The 21,405-nt window shown below is 51.3% G+C and overlaps 1 protein-coding gene across 5 annotated transcripts in view; it reads right to left on the bottom strand.

Annotated features, from left to right (window-relative positions):
* Positions 1-21,405, bottom strand: part of RFFL (ring finger and FYVE like domain containing E3 ubiquitin protein ligase) — a 74,549-nt gene that overhangs the window by 3,241 nt on the left and 49,903 nt on the right. For 4 of the 5 annotated variants that reach the window (XM_043903042.1, XM_043903040.1, XM_043903038.1 and 1 more), the window contains 5 exons: positions 18,967-19,154; positions 8,058-8,450; positions 4,195-4,278; positions 3,116-3,326; positions 1,908-1,931 (listed from right to left, as the gene is read on the bottom strand). In XM_043903042.1, the coding sequence (XP_043758977.1) occupies positions 1,908-1,931; positions 3,116-3,326; positions 4,195-4,278; positions 8,058-8,450; positions 18,967-19,146 (892 nt within the window). In that variant the 5' untranslated portion in view covers positions 19,147-19,154. The remainder of the gene's footprint in view (positions 1-1,907; positions 1,932-3,115; positions 3,327-4,194; positions 4,279-8,057; positions 8,451-18,966; positions 19,155-21,405) is intronic. The other variant, XM_043903039.1, reaches the window with a different exon arrangement.

The following is a 21,405-nucleotide window of genomic DNA, read 5'->3' as shown; positions in this document are numbered from 1 at the left end:
GCGCCTTCAGGATTGTGAGTTTGCCTGCTTGTCTCCCCACTAGATACGGACTCCTAAGTCCAACAAACAGAATCAATTTCTACTGAGGTAATAATATACTTAGCATCTGCTGTGTGCTCTGAGGTCTGACAGTCATCTTGAATCCCTGAAACCAGTCCCGAGATGAAAGTGAACGTGCTAGTCTGACTCTTTGTGACCCCATGGACTAAAGTCTGACAGGTTTCTCTGCCAATGGAATTCTCCAGGCAAGAATACTAGAGCAGGTTGTCACTTCCGCCTCCAGGGGACCTTCCTGACCCAGGGATTGAACCCGCGTCTCCTGCACTGGCAGGCAGATTCTTCACTACTGAGCCCCAACAAAAACTATGAAGTAGGTACTCTCGTTACTCATTTGATAGGTGAGGCAAGTGAGACCAAAGGGTTAAGTAGCTTGCCCAAAGATTCAAATCCAGGTAGGCTGGCTTCTAGGAAAGTGGCCTGAGGGCAGGGACTGCGAAGACAGTACTAACTGCTCAGCACACAGTTCTCAACAAGGCTAACCGGCTTATGCGAGTGGGAGACACTAGGCCTGAGCTACATCCTAGGTCAGCTGCAGGAACAGAACCTTCGTGTCCCCAAACCCAAGCCTTCCCAGCACGTTTTAAATGGCAGCATGAATCAGGCAGCCATAAACAGGGAACTGCTCTTACCACAGCCACCTCTACGGTCCCACAGGGGATTCTCATACTCCACTGCTTCTGCACTTCACCTGTTCCTTGGACTATTCATAAAGTCAAATCACTTCAGGTGGGCGGGCTGTGAGGCAGTGAAACCTATTTACTCCTGTGAGGAGTTGATGGCCCTAACAGGGAACGCTTGGAAACAACTGAACAATATAAACACCTATATATATAAATAGGAATACCTGTAGATATAATAGATAGTATGGGCTATATAAATAGCTCATCCGTAAATATATAGATGAGCTGGAGTAATTTACAGAATTTCATTACAGATTACTTCTGTCAAGATTAACAAATTTAACTCAGTTGCCAGCATTCTCCCAGGGAATCAGAAAGACCCCAAGTGGATGGCCAAACTTTGGTATCAGGTGAGGGTCTAGAACTCCAAATGCTCAACTCTCGGGAATGTATCAGCCAGAAGACCATGCCCCATCCTGAGCAATATGGTGAGAGCTCTTCCCCAAGAAAGGATGTTCTCAGAGTAGTGTAGGGGCCTGAAAAGCACTTTAAAACTTTTTCAGAAGACACTCCAAATTTTTCACTTAGTAAAACGGATGTATAGCCTTGAGGCTTTCACAAAAAGGTCTAGCATGTTTCAGAGTGATTGCATCTGCAGTCAGATTCCTGCAGTGCATTCTGGGGGTGCCCAGAGACCTGTGGGTGGTCTTTAACACACAGGTTGGTACATGGCAGCTGAGTGCCACGAAGTATGCTATACACACAAGGCTCTCAGCTCGCCACTCCTGCTTTTCAGCTGGTACCAGAAGCTGACGAACATCCCAAGTGATTTCCCTGAAGGTACACACAGAGACCCTCCCATACAGACCAAGACGGAGTGAAAGCTATGGTTCCTTAACCCCAGGACTACGGGCAATGCACCAGAAGTGCCACCCCTTGGCTTTGCTGAAGATTCTACAGAGGCTGGCTTCTGAGCTCTGACAACCAGAGGCCTGCAGATCAGGCTGCCCGAGGTGTCCGCCACTCCTGCCTTCACAGGGACAGGGATGGGAATTTTCAAAGATGCTGAGAAGCCCTGGTTCCCAGTGAACATCCCCCCCAGCACCGCTCCCCCGCCGGGATGTGGATATGCTCAGAGTTCTCAGACGGCTAATAGGAATCAGGGCTGAAGGGGAGGAAGAAGAGTGAAGGGCCTCAGCCCGACACGGAACAGTAACAGCTACGTACCGTTTTGGTCTTCAGCGCTGCACACTGCAAGGGAAGGAAAGAAGGTGTCTGAATACATGATGACGAGGAAAGCCTCCAGCCACCCTGGCTTCACTTCCGAACTCTGACCGCTCTCCTGCTGGGAGCCAGGCCACCCTCCTCAGACCCTCCACACATGGGAGACTCACCCACCGCCCCTGCTGGGGTGTCTGGTCTAGTCTTAGAAAAAGGGCTTCCACTGCTTTACCATGAACAAAACTGCCAGGCAGGAAGGAGAGTGCACAAGCACAGTGTCCTTTTTCTCTGTTGCCTCGGAAGCCGGCGTTAAAGCCAAGAAAGGAGAAGCAGCCTGTCCCGGTTGGCCAGGGCGTCTGGGTGCGACTCCCCAGAGGCTCCATCTCCTAGTCCCAGGCCCTTGTCCCTCTTTTGGGGAGGTTCTGGGGACCGTCCCAAAGGGAAGAGCCTGTGATCAGGTGACCAGGCAGATGTCCCCTAACTCTGATGAATCTAAGCTCCTGGGAAAGGAGAACCCGAATCTGACTTCAACTACTGTGAGCAGGCAAGTCAGCACAACATGGACCTGCAGGACCCCAATCAGCTGGGGAACGAATGGGTGAAGTCATTTCAGGAAATGCGGAGTTCCAGACAGCTAGACTCTCTCCTGCAGGGCTTTTCTGCCTTGACTGGTACAGTCTTCATCTTACCACGAATCGGCAGCATGGACATAACAGCAAGTTTTTTTCTTCCCCAAACTCATTTGACTACAGACCTTGTTTTACTGTGCATCACTCTAAATGATACCATGGAAAATGCTTTGGAAAATGAACAGCCCCAGGCAGACAGGACACACACAGCGTGCCAGCACCTGTGTACAGAGTTTGAGTATGTCCAGAGGTAGTGGTGAGTCTGACGGGGCGACCTAAGGCAGGAAAGGCCATGGACTTAGATGCAGAATTCCTCAGGGCCAATCTAGGCTCTCCAGTGAAGGGAAGATGCTAACAATGCCTATTTCACAGGCTGCCCTGAGGATTAAATACATATACATGATGCCTGACCCCCACCCGGGGAACTCAGCTCCAAAGGACCGTTATTATTAGAGGATGCAAATGCGTAAGGTGGCTCCTTCCTCAGCTAAAAGCACGGAAATCGAGTCAGGTCGATGTGGACCCTAAAGCGAGAGAGCAGGCGCTCTGGAGCTCTGCGCTGCTGCCGCCCACACGGCCCCTCACCCAGGTGCTGGAGTCCCTTCTGGTCCTTGTACAGCCGCGTCACCCTCTCCATCAGTTCCCACTTCTCACAGCAGCCCTTGTAGTTGACGAAGTTGCGAGCCAGGATCTCCTTGAGCTGTCGCACAGTGAGACCTTCGATGTCCTCCAGGTCGGTCAGGTCAGACAGCGAGGCCCTCCGGCCTGGGACAAAGCTGTCCTCTGAGTCGACGGACTGCAAAGGCAAAGATGGGATGGATGGGCTCCCCGCCCCCGCCCTCATCACTCCCAGGACCCCAGAGCTCTCATCACCCTGTGCTTTTGGTGACTGGCCTCAAGGCAAGCAGGAACAGGGGCACGTGGAGGATTATGTGGCCCCAGGCTCTGCATCGCCAGACAGACCTCCGTCTCTTCCTGCCCCGAGGGCTATGCTCAGGCCCAGCTGGCCACAGACCCACCCCCAGGCCAGGCAGGAGGAGCAGCAGCAGGCTGAGGCAGGTGGTTTTGGATCCCGATTCCTCCTCTGACTGATGCTGAGCAGTATCAAGCATGATGCTCACCCCTCTGAGCCCATCTGCCCCCCGTAAAGAGGCGGCAGCAGTCCCACCACCCGGGCTCCCCGTGGAGATGGAACGAGGCAGCACGAGAGACTGCTGCGCTCGGCCTGGGTCTTTCTCCCCTGGAGAGTTCTGCTTTCCCACAGAAGAAGCCCGCTTCCCAGGCAAGGATCCTCTCTGCACACCGGAGACCACAGCTCTGCGGCCCCACGGCAGTGCCCTAAATGCCCTCTCATTTTTCCTCCCGATTATCTGACCTCCTTCCCCTGACAATGGCCACCGTGTGCTAGAAGCAGAGGAAAAGAACAAGACTGGCACAGCGGCACCAGGAGCCTGCCCTCCGGCTGCTCCCCAGTCTCCGTTGTGACACGGACCGCTCCCGAGGTTCACCAGGAACGCTCACTGAACACCACCCCTGAAGACAGGACTTCAGAAGGACTGTCATCACAGCCTGCTCCTCCCCTCTCCCCCGTGAGGCCACCCAGAGGGTCCTGACGAGAACAGCAGCGGGAGCAAAGGCGGAGGCACAGGCGCCGCAGGGCCCACCTGGGTCTCGTCCTCAGCAGGGGCTCCAGCCGTGCGCTCCAGGTAGACGGGCTCCTCTTGGTCCTGAGACACATGGCCATTGGCCTGCGGGGAGAGAAAGATGGCGTCACATCCGCAGAACGGTCCCAGGGATGGCATGGGGCTCTTGCCAGCTCACACCATATCCAAACGCACTCCTGTCTCCCCGGGAACCTGGAGTCTCCCTTAATAGCATTTTAGAAGCCTGACTCTGTCAGGCAGGGAAGCGATACGCATAGATTTCAACTCTAGAACAGGATGGCATTAATTCTGCCTACTGCCAGGATGGCATTATCTGCCACTCACCATCGGTGTCGGCTCAGCTTGCACTCAGCTTGCGCACTCCGAGTGGAAGGAAGATCACACGGCCCTCCTCTGCCAGACCGCTGTCAAGTCCGTTCCTGACCCACTGACGCCAAAATGCCAACCCTACAACTTCCGCCCGCCATCCCTGGTTTTGCCCCCAGATCAGTGTCAACTCTTTTCTCCCCAACTGTTCAAACTATGTCTTCACTTCTGCCACATGAAATCTCCCCGGCTTCCTCATCTGGCCCAGATAAGATAAAAGTTTCCAGACCCTCACCACGCCCGCACCCCCCGCCTTCTGGCTAGTTACTGCTCTCATTAGAAATTCTAGAAATATGCTCAAAGCAGCAGAGTAGACTGTTACTAAGAGCTATCTTAAAACCCAGTCAAAACTTATTTTAAGGCATCAAAGAGTCTATTAACCTGAGACTATATAAGACTAATGCCTATGCTTAAGAAGTTTCATTCAGCTCAGAAGTCTAAACTCTCAAAAGGTTTCCCCTAGGTATTCCTTCAGGTTTTGCCACAGAGTAGTCAGAACTGGGAGCCACAAATCCCTCACCTAGATCGTTTCCACTCACAGCCCCCAAACAGGTGATGGGTCTGGTGTGAGCCCAGAGCAAAGAGGTGTCCGAGCTCACAGGCCTTTTCCACTGGACTCTTCAGAGAACCAGCAAAGGGACCACCTGGGAAACCAGTCACTCACTGCCCCCGCTGCTCACCTCAGGTCAGAATGCATAATATGGAGCTAATTAAGAAAAGGCACGCAACCACAACAGAAATGAAGAGCAGAAATAACTGTCACCAAAAATGCCAAGTGACAATAAGCTCCTGTACACAGCACACATGGACAGAGATGCTTCCCAAACAACGCCCAGATTTTTCTTGGCTTTACGTCAGCGTGGCACCCACTGGCCTCCTGGTGTCACCTTGGAGTTCCAAGAAGCTGTTAGGAGCCTAACCTCTTCCTAAGTAGCCAGTTTCTGTATGTCTTCTCTTTTCCACAAGAGAAACACGGTCTTGTGCTGCAGAGTACGCGCCTGTCTTTCCAGTGTGCCCACTGGCTGAACCCAGGTCTCCAGTGAGTGTCTGTCCGCAGCTAGCTCTGGTCCATGCGCTTCCTTCACTAGCAACTACTGCCGGGGCGTTACAGGCGCAGGGAAGGGCCCCGGTGGGCGAGCGTTGCCAAGCAGACGCGCAGCCTGTGTGCGGCTCGCTACAGACTGTCAGGCCGCCCTGCACAAGCTACTGCGCTCGCCCTGTTTTTCTGGCTGGCAAAATGCAGGCCTCACCAGAACAGGGGACGTGAGCTGACCTGAAGGCCTTCTGGAAACATCAGAGGAGAAGCACCCAATGAAGCTCTGGCACATGGTGTGACCTATGCGTGCAGTCTGCAAACTTCTGATTAATCAAAGGAACCCACTTGAAGGTTCTTTCAGGGAAAAAAAATTCCCTCGAGGCACTCTACTGGCTCCCCATAAACAGAGAGAAAACCCTGGACCAAGCAAAGGGAGGCAGTCAAGACAGGCGGCCCTGCCTGTCCAGCAGGCAGAGCAGAGCCGAGAGGCAGTGGCGTCCCAGGGCGCGTGAGGGGAAAGCCCGCTCAGACCACATGCGCTTCCTGCAGGGGAGCGTGCGGTCACAGCAGCCTTCATGGCCCAGTGCCCGTCAGGGCTGAGTCAGGGGCCCCGTCCCAGCAGAGGTGGGGGTCAGAAACGAGAGACGGCAGCCCCGCACGTCCTGTGTGGGGGACGACAACACTGGCATGCCTGCTCTGGGCAGCTCAAAGCCCTTCAGACGTGGGATCACGCCGCCAGTCAGTCCTCCCCACATCCTGGCAGGAGCCAAAGTTGTCTGGATTACTAACCTCATTGCCTTGTTAAAGGCTCAGACCTCCTGGAAGTGACCCGAGAGTCAGTGACCAACAGGATGTGGAAACTGGATCTTCTAGGTCCGAATCCTCCCACTGTTGCCCAAGTCAGATGACTAAAAGGCTCACTGACATACTGAAGGATAGCTACAGGACGTCACCACGCCCCGATGACAGTGATCCTGGCACTTCGGAGGTGGTTAATACATGCTCACTGAATAAACAAATGCATGGAAAAATAGCTCCTAGAGACCCAGCACCTGGAAGCTAGAGGCTGCCTCTTCACCCAACCCTCCCCTCTCCCCACCATGAGCACCTAGTCTGCAGAGCCGGCCCTCTGCTCACGTCCTGGGAGCCCACTTCCTGTCGGTCCTAACCTTACAGGGTCCCCTGGGGCTACACACACAGCTTCCAGCTACCTCCCATCCTCTGTCCAGTGCCTCTGCCACTGGAGGCGGGGGACCACTTCCCCCGTCCCCACCCCAGACCTCTGGCTGAAGCCTCCTGCCTTCCCGGCGCTGGGTCCTCCCCCGCTCCCCACCGAGTGTGTGGGTGTTTGCTTCCTATCTTATAACTTGACACCAGTCTTGCTGTCTGACACCCTATCCTTTCCTCTTTCACCCACCTCAAACCTCTCCTCAGTGATAACCACCATTCAGAGCATTGTTATTGTTTAGTCACTAAGTCATGTCTGACTTTGCAACCCTATGGACTGTAGCCCACCAGGCTCCTCTATCCATGGAATTCTCCAGGAAAGAATGCTGGGGTGGGTTGCCATTTCTTTCTCCAGGGGATCTTCCTGACGCAGGGACAGAACCCAAGCCTCCTGTGTCAGTGGGCGGATTATTTACCGCTGAGCCACTGGCATCACTCGAATCCAACAGTTGGTTTCCACACCTACTTCCCCCTCAGAGGGCTTTCTCAGCGTAGAAGCGACATAATCCTCGTTTCTGAGCTTTCCAAGCCTGGTTCATAATTCAGTCCAGGTGCTGCTCTGAGCCCACCACCCCCAGACCCTGCTGGGATGCTGACAAGGCTGCCTACTGTTCAGTAGCCCTCCAACCACACCCCAGCCCAGACAGCGCTGGCAGGGGCCATGCTCGTGTCTCAGTCACAGCGTTTCCCTCCTCTGCCTTGCCTCCACATACTCTTTTTTTTGGCCTCACCACACGGCTCGCAGAATTTCCCCAACCAGGGATCAAACCTGTGCGCCCTGCACTGGTAGCTCACAGTCATAACCCCTGGACCACCAGGGAAGTCCCACGTGGTCCTTTTTGCTCCCTTGCGCCTTGTGATGATCACTGAGGAACCGAATTCCCCGTTGGCCAAGGAAGACCATAGGGTGAGAAAGCAGGAGGGTAATCTGATCAGAACCAAATGTGGAGACCTAACAGTGAATTTTCTCAAAATGTTTCTAGAACAACCAATTTTTTTAAACTCTCTAAATGGGATAGGAACCTATTACAAAGAAACAGAAAAACACAAAAACCCAGTACCGTGCATCCATCTAAGAAAAGCCCAAACGTGAGTCTGCAGTCCAGAAAACACCCTCCGTCGGCGGTAGGCAGAAAGGCGTCCCGTGACCCACGCACTGAACCCCCTCCCATGGTGCGGGGAGAGAGGGACCGGAGCTCGCCCTGGAGAGATGGGAGGCCGCGCGTGGCTGTACCTGCTGCCGGCCCTGCGCCTGGCCGGGGGGTGCAGACGGGAGGCCGGGTGAGGTAGGCGGCACGGTGCTGGTGTGGGGCCGGGTGAGGAAGGCCTGCTGCTCGGGGAAGTCGGGGCCCAAGGGGGGCGCCTGAGTCCTGCCCTCCTGGGAGATGACGGGCTGCTGGCTGAGCACCAGGAACACCAGCTCCTCCTTCTCCCGGCACATGTCGGTAGAGATGTCGTGGAGGCTGAGATAGTCCCTCAGGTCCTTCACCTTCATCTTCATGAGCTCCTCCCGCCGGAAGCCCGTGGCGCAGACGCGCTGGCAGAGAAGGCAGAGCCGGGGACCGGCCCCCACTTGGCTCGAACAGGTGGTGCAGAAGTTCTTCTTACAGTCCAAGCAGGTCTGCTGCTTAAGAGCGAGAGGCAGAGAAAACCACATCAGACAGTGCAGACAAGACAGCATGACAAGGGCTGGGCACGACCGCCCATGACTCGTCCTTTCACTGGGGGGTCGGGCCACCGGGCAGAGTTTGGGGTCAAACCCCCGAGGAGGCAGCAGGGCCCGCGGGCAGGATTCCACTGGAGGCTCACGTCACTCATGCTACTCACTGGTAGAGAAACAGGCTGTTAAATAAGAGTGACAGCTTCAGGATAAGAAAAGCCCTGCCTTTTATGAAGTCTCCCTCCTCCGCTTCTTGTGGAGTCAGTCACCTTGGGGCTGTAACTCAGCCTCTCTGGCCCTCAGTTTCCTCATCTGTAAAGTAGGGGGTGATGAAAACAACTACTTCATGGGACTGTTGTCAAGTTAAGAGATAATGCGCTTAGCATATCGGACATGTGAGTCTTCCATAAGTGTTTAGTGTTTTAATTATTATTTCTAGGAAATACAAGCCAATGATGAGAGTCAAGATTCAAATCAGTATCATGGAGTAACTCTCCTCCAATAATTGTATTTTGTTCTATACTTCTCAATACTGTACAATCTTTGATAATTACTACTCCAAATATATATATATATATATATATAATTAAATGACTAAGGGGCTAATATGTGCCAGAACTGGACTTGGCTTATCATTTAGTTCTGAAAGCAGGTATTTTCCTACCTCCCTGCTTCCGGGACAGAACATTCGAGGCCTGGAGAGACGAAGGCACATCCTGAAGGGCAGGCAGGGGACGATGGGTCTGGGATTCACAGCTGAGGTGGGTCTGGGTTTGGTGCCCACACTCGTGCTCTTTCCACCCAGCCGCAGGACTGACTCAGCCCCATGCCAGACCCCGCCGTGCCTGGCCAAGGGCCTGGCTCTCCCTCTCGGAACTCCGCAGACACTGGGGCCCAGGCCCCCGCCCTGCCCCGGGAAGGCCCACTCCGCGTGCTGGGAGCACGAGGCTGCATAAGAGCAAACCCAAGACAAATATTTAGTCAGCGACAGGAGGCCCTCGGACACGAGGGGGGAGCTCTCGTCTGTGGAAGTACAGGGTGTCTCGGGCGGCTGACGAGAGTGCCGGGCAGGCGAGCTGGCACCGCCTGGCAGCAGCTACTCCCGGCATCACAGACAATACAGGGCACCAGGGCGTGCTCGGCCCCCAGAAGGCAGCTTCCGGCCCCTCGCCCCAGAGGCTGAGCAAGCGCAGGGACAGCCGATGAGCCCTGTTCCGGCCACGAGCAGGCCACATGCCACCACGATGGTGAGCCCTGGGCCCCCCGCGCTGGTCCTGAAGAGGCGCTCACTAACCCTTTAGAGAAATGAACAACTTTTCATCCTGGGGTGACTTCAGAATTAACCTAAATCTTTCTGCCCTCTCTTTTCTAAGTATAGAAAGCTGTTCAAGCAAACAAGAATGCCCAGGAGACTCAGATTCCCAGAGTCGAAATCACAGGCCCTCTGGTGTGGCGCTGAAGAAGTCTGCAGAGCGGAGGGGGTTATATTTAGTCTTTTCTAAGTGTCGTTTGAGCAGTAAAGGGAAGCGAACGTAAGGCTGTGACTGCTGACACTTGGAAAGACACATGTCAAGCTCCCTCACTCTCCACCCAGTGATAACCACACAATACAACGTTCACATGGCTGCACGCACTTTAGAACAGTTCTGGGACCAGTCACGCTTGGGTGGAAAGGAGATGTTTTGGAGTACTTTGGGGGTTCAGTCACATCTAAAGCTTTTCTAATGGGCGATAAGATGTGTTTAGGATGACACAGTGAAATTACAAGGCTTCCATGTCATAAAGCTGTAGGTCCTGACATGGAACACTGCTTACATCGGTACAGTTTGACAAGACCTAGCCTGACACAACTGAACAGCCCCGAGTTGCTCCATCAGCCAGATCTAAACAGCTGTCTTCTACGGTGTGCGGCGCACTGGATACCAGATCAGAAAGCAAAGACAGCAACCCACCCAGCTCCTCCGCACCCCCCAGGGGCTCTGAAGCCTGAAACACACCTGACAGGAAACAGTAAGTCAGTGCTCGCTTGAGGCTAAAACCCCAGTTTGAAGAGTCAGGAGAGAAGAAAGGAGAAGGAAAAAGCAACTGTCAACAAATGCTGGCAGAACAAGTAAAGGAAACACGTAAGTATAAATTCCAGCAAATGGTACACGCTGAGTAGCGAGGTGGCAAGAAAGATGACCGAGGGGAGCCCGGGTGCCCGAAGAGACACCCGGAGCACCGGCAGGAGTGCCTGCGTGTGGCTCCCCTCTGCCAATCCACCCTTCCTCTGCTACCCCCCACCCCAGCCCCGTTCCCTGGCACAGGCCAGGCCCATGTTCTCAGCCCTCCTCCTTGCCGTCCTGCCCAGAGGCAGCCCCTCCTAGGAGGGAAAGGGCAGCAGGGACACGGTAGGATTAAGTCCTGGCTGGCTGCATCCCCACAGGGGGAACTTTGCAAACAGACAACTTCCCAGAGCATCAGAGGCTCACCTGCAAAGTCGGTGCTCAAGACTTTCCTGGTGGCTCAGTGGTAAAGAACCTGCCTGCCAATGCAGGAGACACAGGTTGGATCCCTGGTCCAAAGAGATCCCATGTGCCGCGGAGCCACTAAGCCTGTGTGCCTACAAGTACTGAGCCTGAGCCGTAGAGCCAGGGAACCGCAACCAGCCCTCACGCCGTAGAGCCCGTGGTCCACAAGAGGAGCCACTGCCGTGAGAAGCCCAGGCACCGCAACTAGGGAAAAGCCCTCGCAGCAGCAAAGACCCAGCACAGCCCCAAACAAGAAAAAAACAAACAAAATGAAAGTCGGATGCTCAGCCTACCTCAAAGGACTACTCAGGTACTACATGAGCTAATGCACAGCGAACCTCAGCATGAGGTAGGCACCCCACCCAGTAAAAGGTAACACAGTCACCTCTAGTTCCCTTCCCCTTGGGCCAGGACCAAGGAGCCACTCCCTCTTTCTACTCTGAGACTTGATTATCTCTTCCATGTCTAAAAACACAACCTCCCTGCCAGGCCACCCTATCCTCCCCTTCCTCCACCTGGTCAACTAAAGAGGCTGGGCGCCAAAACCCCTCCAAAACCGTCAAGGCTGCTGCTAAACCACATGCAGGTATCACCAATACAGACAGGATATGTCACTTCCAGCTAGTCCTGTCCTGCAATTTCCAAGACTGGAAGCTCTGGGAAGCCAGGGCTCCATATTTCTTACGTCCTCTCTTATAAAGTCCTTAGTGCTCACTGGGTTTTGTACCAGTGAGCATTCAGCAAATACTGACCACAATGAAGAAAGGAAAAAGAGACAGGAGGATCCATGTCATCATTTCAATTCAAACACTTCAAGAAAAGACATTTTGAAAGCTTGCAGCTGTTAAATGCCAAACCCTTGAGATAAGATGCCGATCCACTCAAGCACGAAAGTACAAGTGCAAAACTCTCATAGGAGAAAACATCCTTAATATTCACAGAATTCACTGTGAATTACACAAAATTAATCCGTCCCTTTGTGGCAAGAAAATATTGTACCAATAACCATCTTTTACCTTCCAACTGGAACTTCCTTTCCGCCTACAGAAGCTCTTCTTGGGATTTGCCTGGTGGTCCAGGGGTTGAGAATCTGCCTGCCAGAGACACGGGTTTGATCCCTGCTCCAGGAAGATTGCACGTGCATTGGAGCATCTACTGAGGCCACGTGCTGCCAACAACTGAGCCTGCGCTCTCGAGTCTGTGCTCCGCAACAAGAGGAGCCCGAGCAACGCAACTGGAGTCGGTAGCCCTCCCCCAGCTGCAACTAAAAAAAGCCCAATCGCAGCAACAAAGAACCAGTGCAACTAAAAACAAACAATTACTTTTTTTTTAAGTTGTTCTTCTTGGTACAGAAGCTTTCTTCCCGTCTCCTCACACAGCTGCGCCTTTGCCCTCATCCTCCTGTCAGACTTTGAGCTCCCTACTGTGGAGGGATGACTCTCTTCATCTTTACCTTTCCAGCCCAGGCAATGCCTAACACACCTAACACGCTGAATATTTTTCACTAAATAAGAAAAAAATTACTTTATTTTTTAATTTTGGCCACACCAGGCAGCTTGCAAGATCTTAGTTCACCGAGCAGGGATCGAACCCACACCCCCTGCAGTGGAAGCTCAAAGTCTTAATCGCTGAGCCACCAGAGAAGTCCCCAGAAGTTCCTTATTTTACTCAGTGCCATGCCTCATTTTAGACAAGACTGATATCCTGGCTTCTTCGGTTTGACCTCCTCCTCCATTTCATCCGTCTTCGCCGCAGTCCCCTGTATCTTAGTAGCTGAAGTGCCTTTTGTGTCTGAGTCTCTTCCTTTTCATCTGTAAAATGGGTTGACAACCACTCCTTCACAAGGTCTGGCACAAAGAGCCGCTCAACAGATAGAAGCTACCTGGATCGGTCTCGGCCTCCCCCAGACCAGGCTCTGGGAACTTCCCACTGGTGTGCAGAAGTTGCCTCAGTGCCTCTCCTACGGCTCCGGCAAACCACCCTCCCCGTGAAGCCATGTCCGCCTGAAATACAATCAGTCCGGCTGTGGCTTTGTTCAGAATCCTTCAGCGCTTCCTTGTGGCCTGGTGGCTACAGGCTCCTCACTGTGGAAGCCCTGGGCCTTCACTACTGAGGCCAACTTTGCTGCCCTCACCTCCCCAGTACCCTGCATCCTGGTTGAACAGGCCACGCGCTCTTCCCAGGTCCAACCTGCATCTGCTCCACCTCTGGTGCTGTTTCCTCAGCCACTGCTTTGCAAATCAACAAGCCTTTCTCTGTGGCTAGAATGATCCCTTTACCAACAGTGCCTGATGCCCTCATACTTAACTTATGCAACTGACTCTTGTTAGTTCTTTGTAAATGGAGGCCTCCTTAACCAGACAGTAAGCTCCCCAGGGGAATGCCCTATGTCTTGGCCCTCTCTCCACAAAAGCATGACCTCTAGCTGCTACCACGCTGCTGGGACAGAACCGGGCCCTCAGTGAAACTCTTCAGCATGGAAATGCCAGCCATAGAGTGATGAAAGTAGAAACTCTCTGATCTACTTCCTCTTTTGCAAATTCTTCTCAACAGTCCATTCATTCATTGGAAAAACTGTATTGCCCACCTACCATGTCAGTCTAGATAGACACTGGGAAAAACTTGTAGGCAAAACCGACAGAATCCCTTACTCTGTGTACCATCTGAAAAGACAGGCAGTCCACAAACACATGTATGTTGGGTGGTTAAAACCACTATGAAGAAAATATAGCACCTTCCCATCCCCACCCAACCATCCCTCTTTCTTCTGGGGCCGGTTCCCTCATCCATCCACTTTCCCTCTTCTGGCTGACCAATGTCAAAAATGTGCTGGATCTCCTGATTCTCCCAAGTTGTTTTTTTTTTTTCAGTTAGAAGATACAGAAAGAATCAGGGCAAAGGCTAATAGAGTTCTGCCAAGACAACGCACTGGTCATAGCAAACACCCTCTTCCAACAACACAAGAGAAGACTCTTCACATGGATATCACCAGATGGTCAACACCAAAATCAGATTGATTATATTCTTTGCAGCCAAAGATAGAGAAGCCCTATATAGTCAGCAAAAACAAGACTGGGAGCTGACTGTGGCTCAGATCATGAACTCCTTATTGCCAAATTCAGACTTAAATTGAAGAAAGTAGGGAAAACCATTAGACCATTCAGGTATGACCTAAATCAAATCCCTTATGACTATACAGTGGAAGTGAGAAATAGATTTAAGGGACTAGATCTGATAGAGTGCCTGATGAACTATGGACAAAGGTTCATGACATTGTGCAGGAGACAGGGATCAAGACCATCCCCATGGAAAAGAAATGCAAAAAGATAAGATGGTTGTCTGAGGAGGCCTTACAAATAGCTGTGAAAAGAAGAGAAGCCAAAAGCAAAGGAGAAAAGGAAAGATATACCCATTTGAATTCAGAGTTCCAAAGAATACCAAGGAGAGATAAGAAAGCCTTCCTCAGAGATCAATGCAAAGAAATAGAGGAAAACAATAGAATGGGAAAGACTAGAGATCTCTTCAAGAAAATTAGAGATACCAAGGGAACATTTCATGCAAAGATGGGCTCAGTAAAGGACGGAAATGGTATGGACCTAACAGAAGCAGAAGATATTAAGAAGAGGTGGCAAGAATACACAGAAGACCTGTCCAAAAATATCTTCATGACCCAGATAATCACGATGGTGTGATCACTCACCCAGAGCCAGACATCCTGGAATGCAAAGTCAAGTGGGCCCTAGGAAGCATCACTACGAACAAAGCTAGGGGAGGTGATGGAATTCCAGTTGAACTATTTCAAATCCTGAAAGATGATGCTGTGAAAGTGCTGCACTCAAGATGCCAGCAAATTTGGAAAACTCAGCAATGGCCACAGGACTAGAAAAGGTCAGTTTTCATTCCAATCCCAAAGAAAGGCAATGCCAAACAATGCTCAAACTACCACACAATTGTACTCATCTCACACGCTGGCAAAGTCATGCTCAAAATTCTCCAAGCCAGGCTTCAGCAATACGTGAACCGTGAGCTTCCAGATGTTCAAGCTTGTTTTAGAAAAGGCAGAGGAACCAGAGATCAAATTGCCAACATCTGCGGGATCATCAAAAAAGCAAGAGAGTTCCAGAAAAACATCTATTTCTGCTTTATTGACTATGCCAAAACCTTTGTGTGGATCACAATAAACTGTGGAAAATTCTTCAAGAGATGGGAATGTCAGACCACCTGACCTGCCTCTTGAGAAACCTATATGCAGGTCAGGAAGCAACAGTTAGAACTGGACATGGAACAACAGACTGGTTCCAAATAGGAAAAGGAGTACATCAAGGCTGTATATTGTCACCCTGCTTATTTAACTTATATGCAGAGAACATCATGAGAAACGCTGGGCTGGAAGAAGCATAAGCTGGAATCAAAACTGCCGGGGGAAATATCAATAACCTCAGATATGCAGATGACACCACCCTTATGGCAGAAAGTGAAGAGGAACTAAAAAGCCTCTTGATGAAAGTGAAAGAGGAGAGTGAAAAAGTTGGCTTAAAGCTCAACATTCAGAAAACTAAGATCATGGCATCTGGTCCCATCACTTCATGGCAAATAGATGGGGAAACAGTGGAAACAGTGTCAGACTTTATTTTTGGGGGCTCCAAAATCACTGCAGATGGTGACTGCAGCCATGAAATTAAAAGACGCTTACTCCTTGGAAGGAAAGTTATGACCAACCTAGATAGCATATTAAAAAGCAGAGACATTACTTTGTCAACAAAGGTCCATCCTTTGTTGACAAGTCAACATAGTCAAGGCTATGGTTTTTCCAGTGGTCATGTATGGATGTGAGAGTTGGACTGTGAAGAAAGCTGAGCACCAAAAAATTGATGCTTTTGAACTGTGGTGTTGGAGAATACTCTTGAGAGTCCCTTGGACTGCAAGGAGATCCAACCAGTCCATCCTAAAGGAGATCAGTCCTAAAGAGTTCATTGGAAGGACTGATGTTGAAGCTGAAACTCCAATACTTTGGCCACCTCATGCAAAGAGTTGACTCATTGGAAAAGACCCTGATGCTGGGAGGGATTGGGGCAGGAGGAGAAGGGGACAACAGAGGATGAGATGGCTGGATGGCATCACCAACTCGATGAACATGAGTTTGAGTAAACTCTGGGAGTTGGTGATGGACAGGGAGGCCTGGCGTGCTGCGATTTATGGGGTCGCAGAGTCGGACACGACTGAGTGACTGAACTGAACTGAATTACTTTACAATACTGTGACTGTTTTTACCGTACCTCAGTATGAAGCGGCCACAGGCATACATTTGTCTCTCCATCCTGTACCCCCGCCCTTCCACACCCCAACCCTCCAGGTTGTCACAGAGCACCAGCTTTGGCCGCCCTGAGTCATGCATCAAACTCCCAATGGCGACCTATTTTACACATGGTAATGCATGTTTCAATGCTATTCTCTCAAATCAGCTCCCTAGTTACCACCACTATCTTCTCTGTGCTCTCTCCGTTTCCACTCCAGAGTATAACTGACTTTAAAAATAAGGCGGGGAGGGGGCAGGTGGAGGATCAAACAAACCTACTGCAAATTCATGCTGCTGCTTTTTTTTTTTTTTTTTGTCTGCACTGCATGGCTTGCAGGATCTTAGTGCCCCAACCAGGGAGTGAATGCACAGTCAAAGTGCAGAGTCCTAACCACTGCACCACCAGGGAATTTCCCATGCTGCTTCATTCAGACAAGGGTTTTCCCTATTCCTTTCTTGCCAGTTACTTTGCCACTTCTACTGATTGTTCCTAGCATTGCTCACAATGTAGCGATGAAAACAGCAGGAGCTCTGACCATCCAACAGACTCCTGATGTGCTTAAGGAGTCCTTGAAATGACTGCTTTAGATAAAGAGGACAATTCCTTCATCTGTTATATGGGAACACATAACAGTAGCACGTACGTCACAGAGTGGTGTAAGGATGCAGGGACACCACGCATCTGAAATGCCTAGCTTGGTGCCAGGCAAGTGAACAGGACCACACGGCCCCGAGTTCCTCCTCCTCTCCACCTCAGCCTCCACCTACGGACTGAACCCCTCAGTCCACGTGTAAGAGAAGGCCACCTGCCCACGCACCCACAGCGCCCTGGCTCTGGCAGCCTCTCCGGCTGAGTCCTCAGCGACTGGGGCAGCCCAGCGAATCACAACAGAGTTTGGCTGTGTGCTCTCCTCCCCGCACGGCAGTGAGGGACAAGCAAAAACCACCCACGAGGCCAACTGCCCGCCTCCCGTCTCACAGGCACAGAGGGTGGCTGGCCAGCACTTCGGGCTGCAGAAAGTCTGACACGCCGTCTTCAGGGAGAGGACCTGAGAGTCAGAGACATGTGTCTGAATCCTGGCTCTGCCTTTTAATAACCACGCAGCTGTGGGGCACCACCTAAGCGGAGGGGAAAGGACGAGTATTTTCTTTTTTTTTGTTCATTCATCTGTTGTTTTTTTTTTTTAATTTTTTTATTAGTTGGAGGCTAATTACTTCACAACATTTCAGTGAGGACGAGTATTTTCATGTCTCAGAAGCTATTTGTCAGGAACTTGACAGATACAGTTTCCTTTTTCTGTTAAACTTTAAGCCTTAGTTTCTCATATTTAAAGTGGGAGTTTAGGGCCCCTGAAACCTACATCATAGAACGTCCCTGGGGGTCCAGTGGTTAAGACTCTGTGCTTCCAATGCAGCGAGTGCAGATTCAATCCTCAGGCAGGGAATTAACATCCCACATGCCATGTGGCACAGCAAAAAGAAATCCAAAACAAAAAATCTACATCATAGAGGTATTGCGAGGATTAAATGAAACCAAAACTCTACAAATTTCTTAAAATAGTCCCTGGCACACAGCAGATGGTTTAGAAAGTATTTTTTCCTCTCAAATTTCCCATTATCGTCACTGGAACATCACATTCTGGGCTGCACACTTCTCATTCTGCAGAGTCCTTTCCCGGGTCAGGGCTCACCTTTGGCCCCCGGCGTGCTTGCCCAGACAGAGGGGAAGCCCACACCCATGCACACCATCGGCCGGCCAGCAACTTCACCTCCTGCTCACTAATCTGGAAACCGCTATCATGCATTTTAAATGATATGGCTACAGGACATAAACAAGCTCCAGTCTTCACCTTGTCAGGGTCCTGATGTATCTGAGATGTTCCTGACACTGCCTTCAATTAAAAGAACAAGATCATCTCGAGTCAGGCTTTTTACGACGGCAGCTAATGAAGGAAACAGCAAGTGCCTGCTGCACCCAAAGCACCGCGCCAGGCCCCCTGAACAGCTTAGCTCACTTTATTCCTAGGACACTGTGGGATGTGATTTACGTACGACTATGATATCCCCACTTCAGAAGCGGGAAATGAATCTCAAGAGGTGAAGTCATACAGCAGGGAAGTGGCTGAGCTGCCATCTGAATTCAGATCTAGCTGTGTCCAACTCTCTGCAGAAATGCTTTGATTTTGCTTGGTCAGTTTTCCGGCCATACCTTGCAGCATGTTGGATCTTAGTTCCAACTCTTTGCAAGTTCCAACTTAGCTCCAACTCATGTGGGATCTTAGTGCTGACTCTTTACGACCCCATGGACTATGGAATTTTCCAGGCCAGAATACTGGAGTGGGCAGCCTCCAGGGGATCTTCACAATCCAGGGATCGAACCCAGGTCTCCCACATTGCAGGCGGATTCTTTACCATCTGAGCCACCAGTCAGGGAAGCCCTTAGTGCCCCAACCAGGCATCAAACCCATGCCCCCTGCACTGGAAGCGCACAGTCTTCACCACTGGACCACTAGGGAAGGCCCCGGCTAAGTTAGTTCTAATACTCATGCGAAAGGACGGGTTGGGTCTGGGTTGCCAGCTCTGCACCGGCAAAGGGAAGGGCAGGCATCAAGGAGGGGAGGCCTGCCCGAGGGCCCTTAGCTACAGTGGCTGAGCAGGCCCAGAAGTCGACACTCACCTTCCTGGCCATGCTTGCAAAGTGGGCCCCACAGGCCTTGCAGCTTGGTTCTGAGCCTGTGGGGGAAGGGAAGGAGCTGTACCCAGGGTTGGAATAGGCCTGAGTCCTGGCACCCTGGGGCGGTGGGGCCTCCTCAGGCTGTCCATCCAGGCAGAACCAGTTGCAGCAGGTTGCCCACATGATGAGATCTGATTTGAGGAAGAAAGGGGAGAAAGGTCAGAATTAAAAAGACACACCCTGACTGGGTTCCCACCCCCCGAGGGCACAGGGGAACGGCCAGTATAGGTCCACACCTGCAGCCAGAGGCAAGGTGAGGACGGGCTTTCATGGGCCACATCCTGCACCTCCCCCCGGCTGCCCTTCTAGATAAAGGCGCACACGGACAACTGACTCGCCAGGACAGGCCAGCTCGATCTACTGAGACAACTTGCCATCCTTTTCAAAGGAAAGGGTGCTGATGTCTCTTTGGGTTTCTTTTTTTTTTTTTTTTTCTCTTTGGGTTTCATCTGAGATCTTCACTTCAAATAACATCTTTTGTCTTAGCGATTACACCTGGCCTGATAGCTCTGTCATTCAGGAACATAACCTTGCCCCTAGAGCTCAGACAGAAAGAACTCTATCCTACATTTCCACACTCAGACTGACACGGGGCAGAGGGATCAGTATTTCCTTTACTCAGATGAGGCAACCCAGGCCCAAAGAAATCAATGTCATATCTAATTACAGAGAACTGAGATTTGGAAAACCCAGCTCTTCTGACCCTTAACCTAACGTTCTCTTCCCTGTATGACGGTGCTCCCTGGTTTCTGCTCCCATCAGCCAGCAGAACTAGCTGACAGCTCTTAACATGTACCTCGGACTCGACATCAGCTTCTACCACGGCACCTGTGATACCTGTAATACTTGTGCTTTTTTCTACACCTAGGCCACCCGTTCTTTGAGGACAGGGACCACTTATTCACATCGGTCCTGTGCACACAGCAGACACTCCACAGATATTGGCTTCCTTGCTGAATCAGTGCCTCTGCGGACTTCAAAAGAACTTCTGGGTTATTATTCCCATTCTAAGTATTAAATATAGGAATTAGGGGCAAGGAAGTTGATGGTTTTTTTAAGATCACCAAACAAAGAGGATCCACTCTCTCAAATGTCAGAATAAACTAAATGCTACAAGGGGTTCCACTCAAATGCCAAGCGCTGCTGCGATAAAGTAAAATGCCCTGTTCTCAGTAGACCGAGGCAGTCAGGGTGACCTTGTAGGCCTGAACTCTCCACTCAAGGGGGTAATGAATGAAACATGTAGCGTATTCATTATCAGCTCACACAAAAGAATGGTACTTTCAGTTCTGCCTCCTTACTCACTGAAAGTGCCTTTGTTAGATTGGAGTTCAAAGACCACAGTGAGCTGGAAGGAACTACGAAGCCACTGGTTCCACCTTAGTTATTTTTTAAGAGGAAAAGAGGAAGGCCGAGCACAGTGAAGGTCGCAGATATGACCTTCGACCTCAAGATTACTCCAGAGTCTTTCCAGCTTCCTAACACTGCCTCCAACACAAGCATTCACTTCTGCAGGCATGTCCCATTAACACCTGTCTCAGCTGCCTGCCTATGACCCCCTGGGAAAGGGGACCATGACAGTCATACAGTGCCTGGCAGATGGGTGGCTCAACTAGGACTACTGAATGAATGACTCGCACGCAATATTTAAAGCTTAACTAACCACACATGCATTGTTTCCTGCACATCAAAAACATGTCTCTCTGGCTCACTGTGACTCGTCTGAAGACTCTCAGTTCCCAGAAAACAGACCTAACCTGCCTTGTGAATTCACATGGTATAAAGCAGCCAAGAGTAGTTAAATAAGCAAGCTATTTGTTGGCAAGAGACTGGAGGCAACAGCAGAGTATTGGCCCTTTGAAAGAGGAAGTTTGTAACTCTTCAAAAAAAACCACCTGTTGGGCTTCCCTGATGGCTCAGGGGTAAAAGTCCACCGGCCAATGCAGGAGAAACAGACTCAATCCCAGATCCAGGAAGATCCCATATGCCTCAGGGCAACTAAGCCTGTGCAACGCAACTACTGAGCCTGTGCTCTAGCGCCTGGGAGCTGCAACTACTGCAACCTGCACAGCCTAGAGCCCGGGGTCCACAAGGAGAGAGGCCCCCGCAGAGAGGAGCCCACGCACAGCAACTAGAGAGAGAGCCCGGGGTCCACAAGGAGAGAGGCCCCCGCAGAGGGGAGCCCACGCACAGCAACTAGAGAGAGAGCCCGGGGTCCACAACGAGAGAGGCCCCTGCAGAGGAGCCCACGCACAGCAACTAGAGAGCAGCCCCTGTTCGCCACAACTGCAGAAAAGCCCGCTCAGCAGGAAAGACCCAGCACAGCCAAAAATAAAAACGAACACATAAAATTACTTCTTTAAAAAGTCTAAGAAAAAGACC

The sequence above is a fragment of the Cervus elaphus genome, chromosome 5 (genome assembly GCF_910594005.1).
Source record: "Cervus elaphus chromosome 5, mCerEla1.1, whole genome shotgun sequence".
NCBI lineage: Eukaryota > Metazoa > Chordata > Mammalia > Artiodactyla > Cervidae > Cervus > Cervus elaphus.
This window is presented reverse-complemented; position numbering and strand designations above follow the sequence as displayed.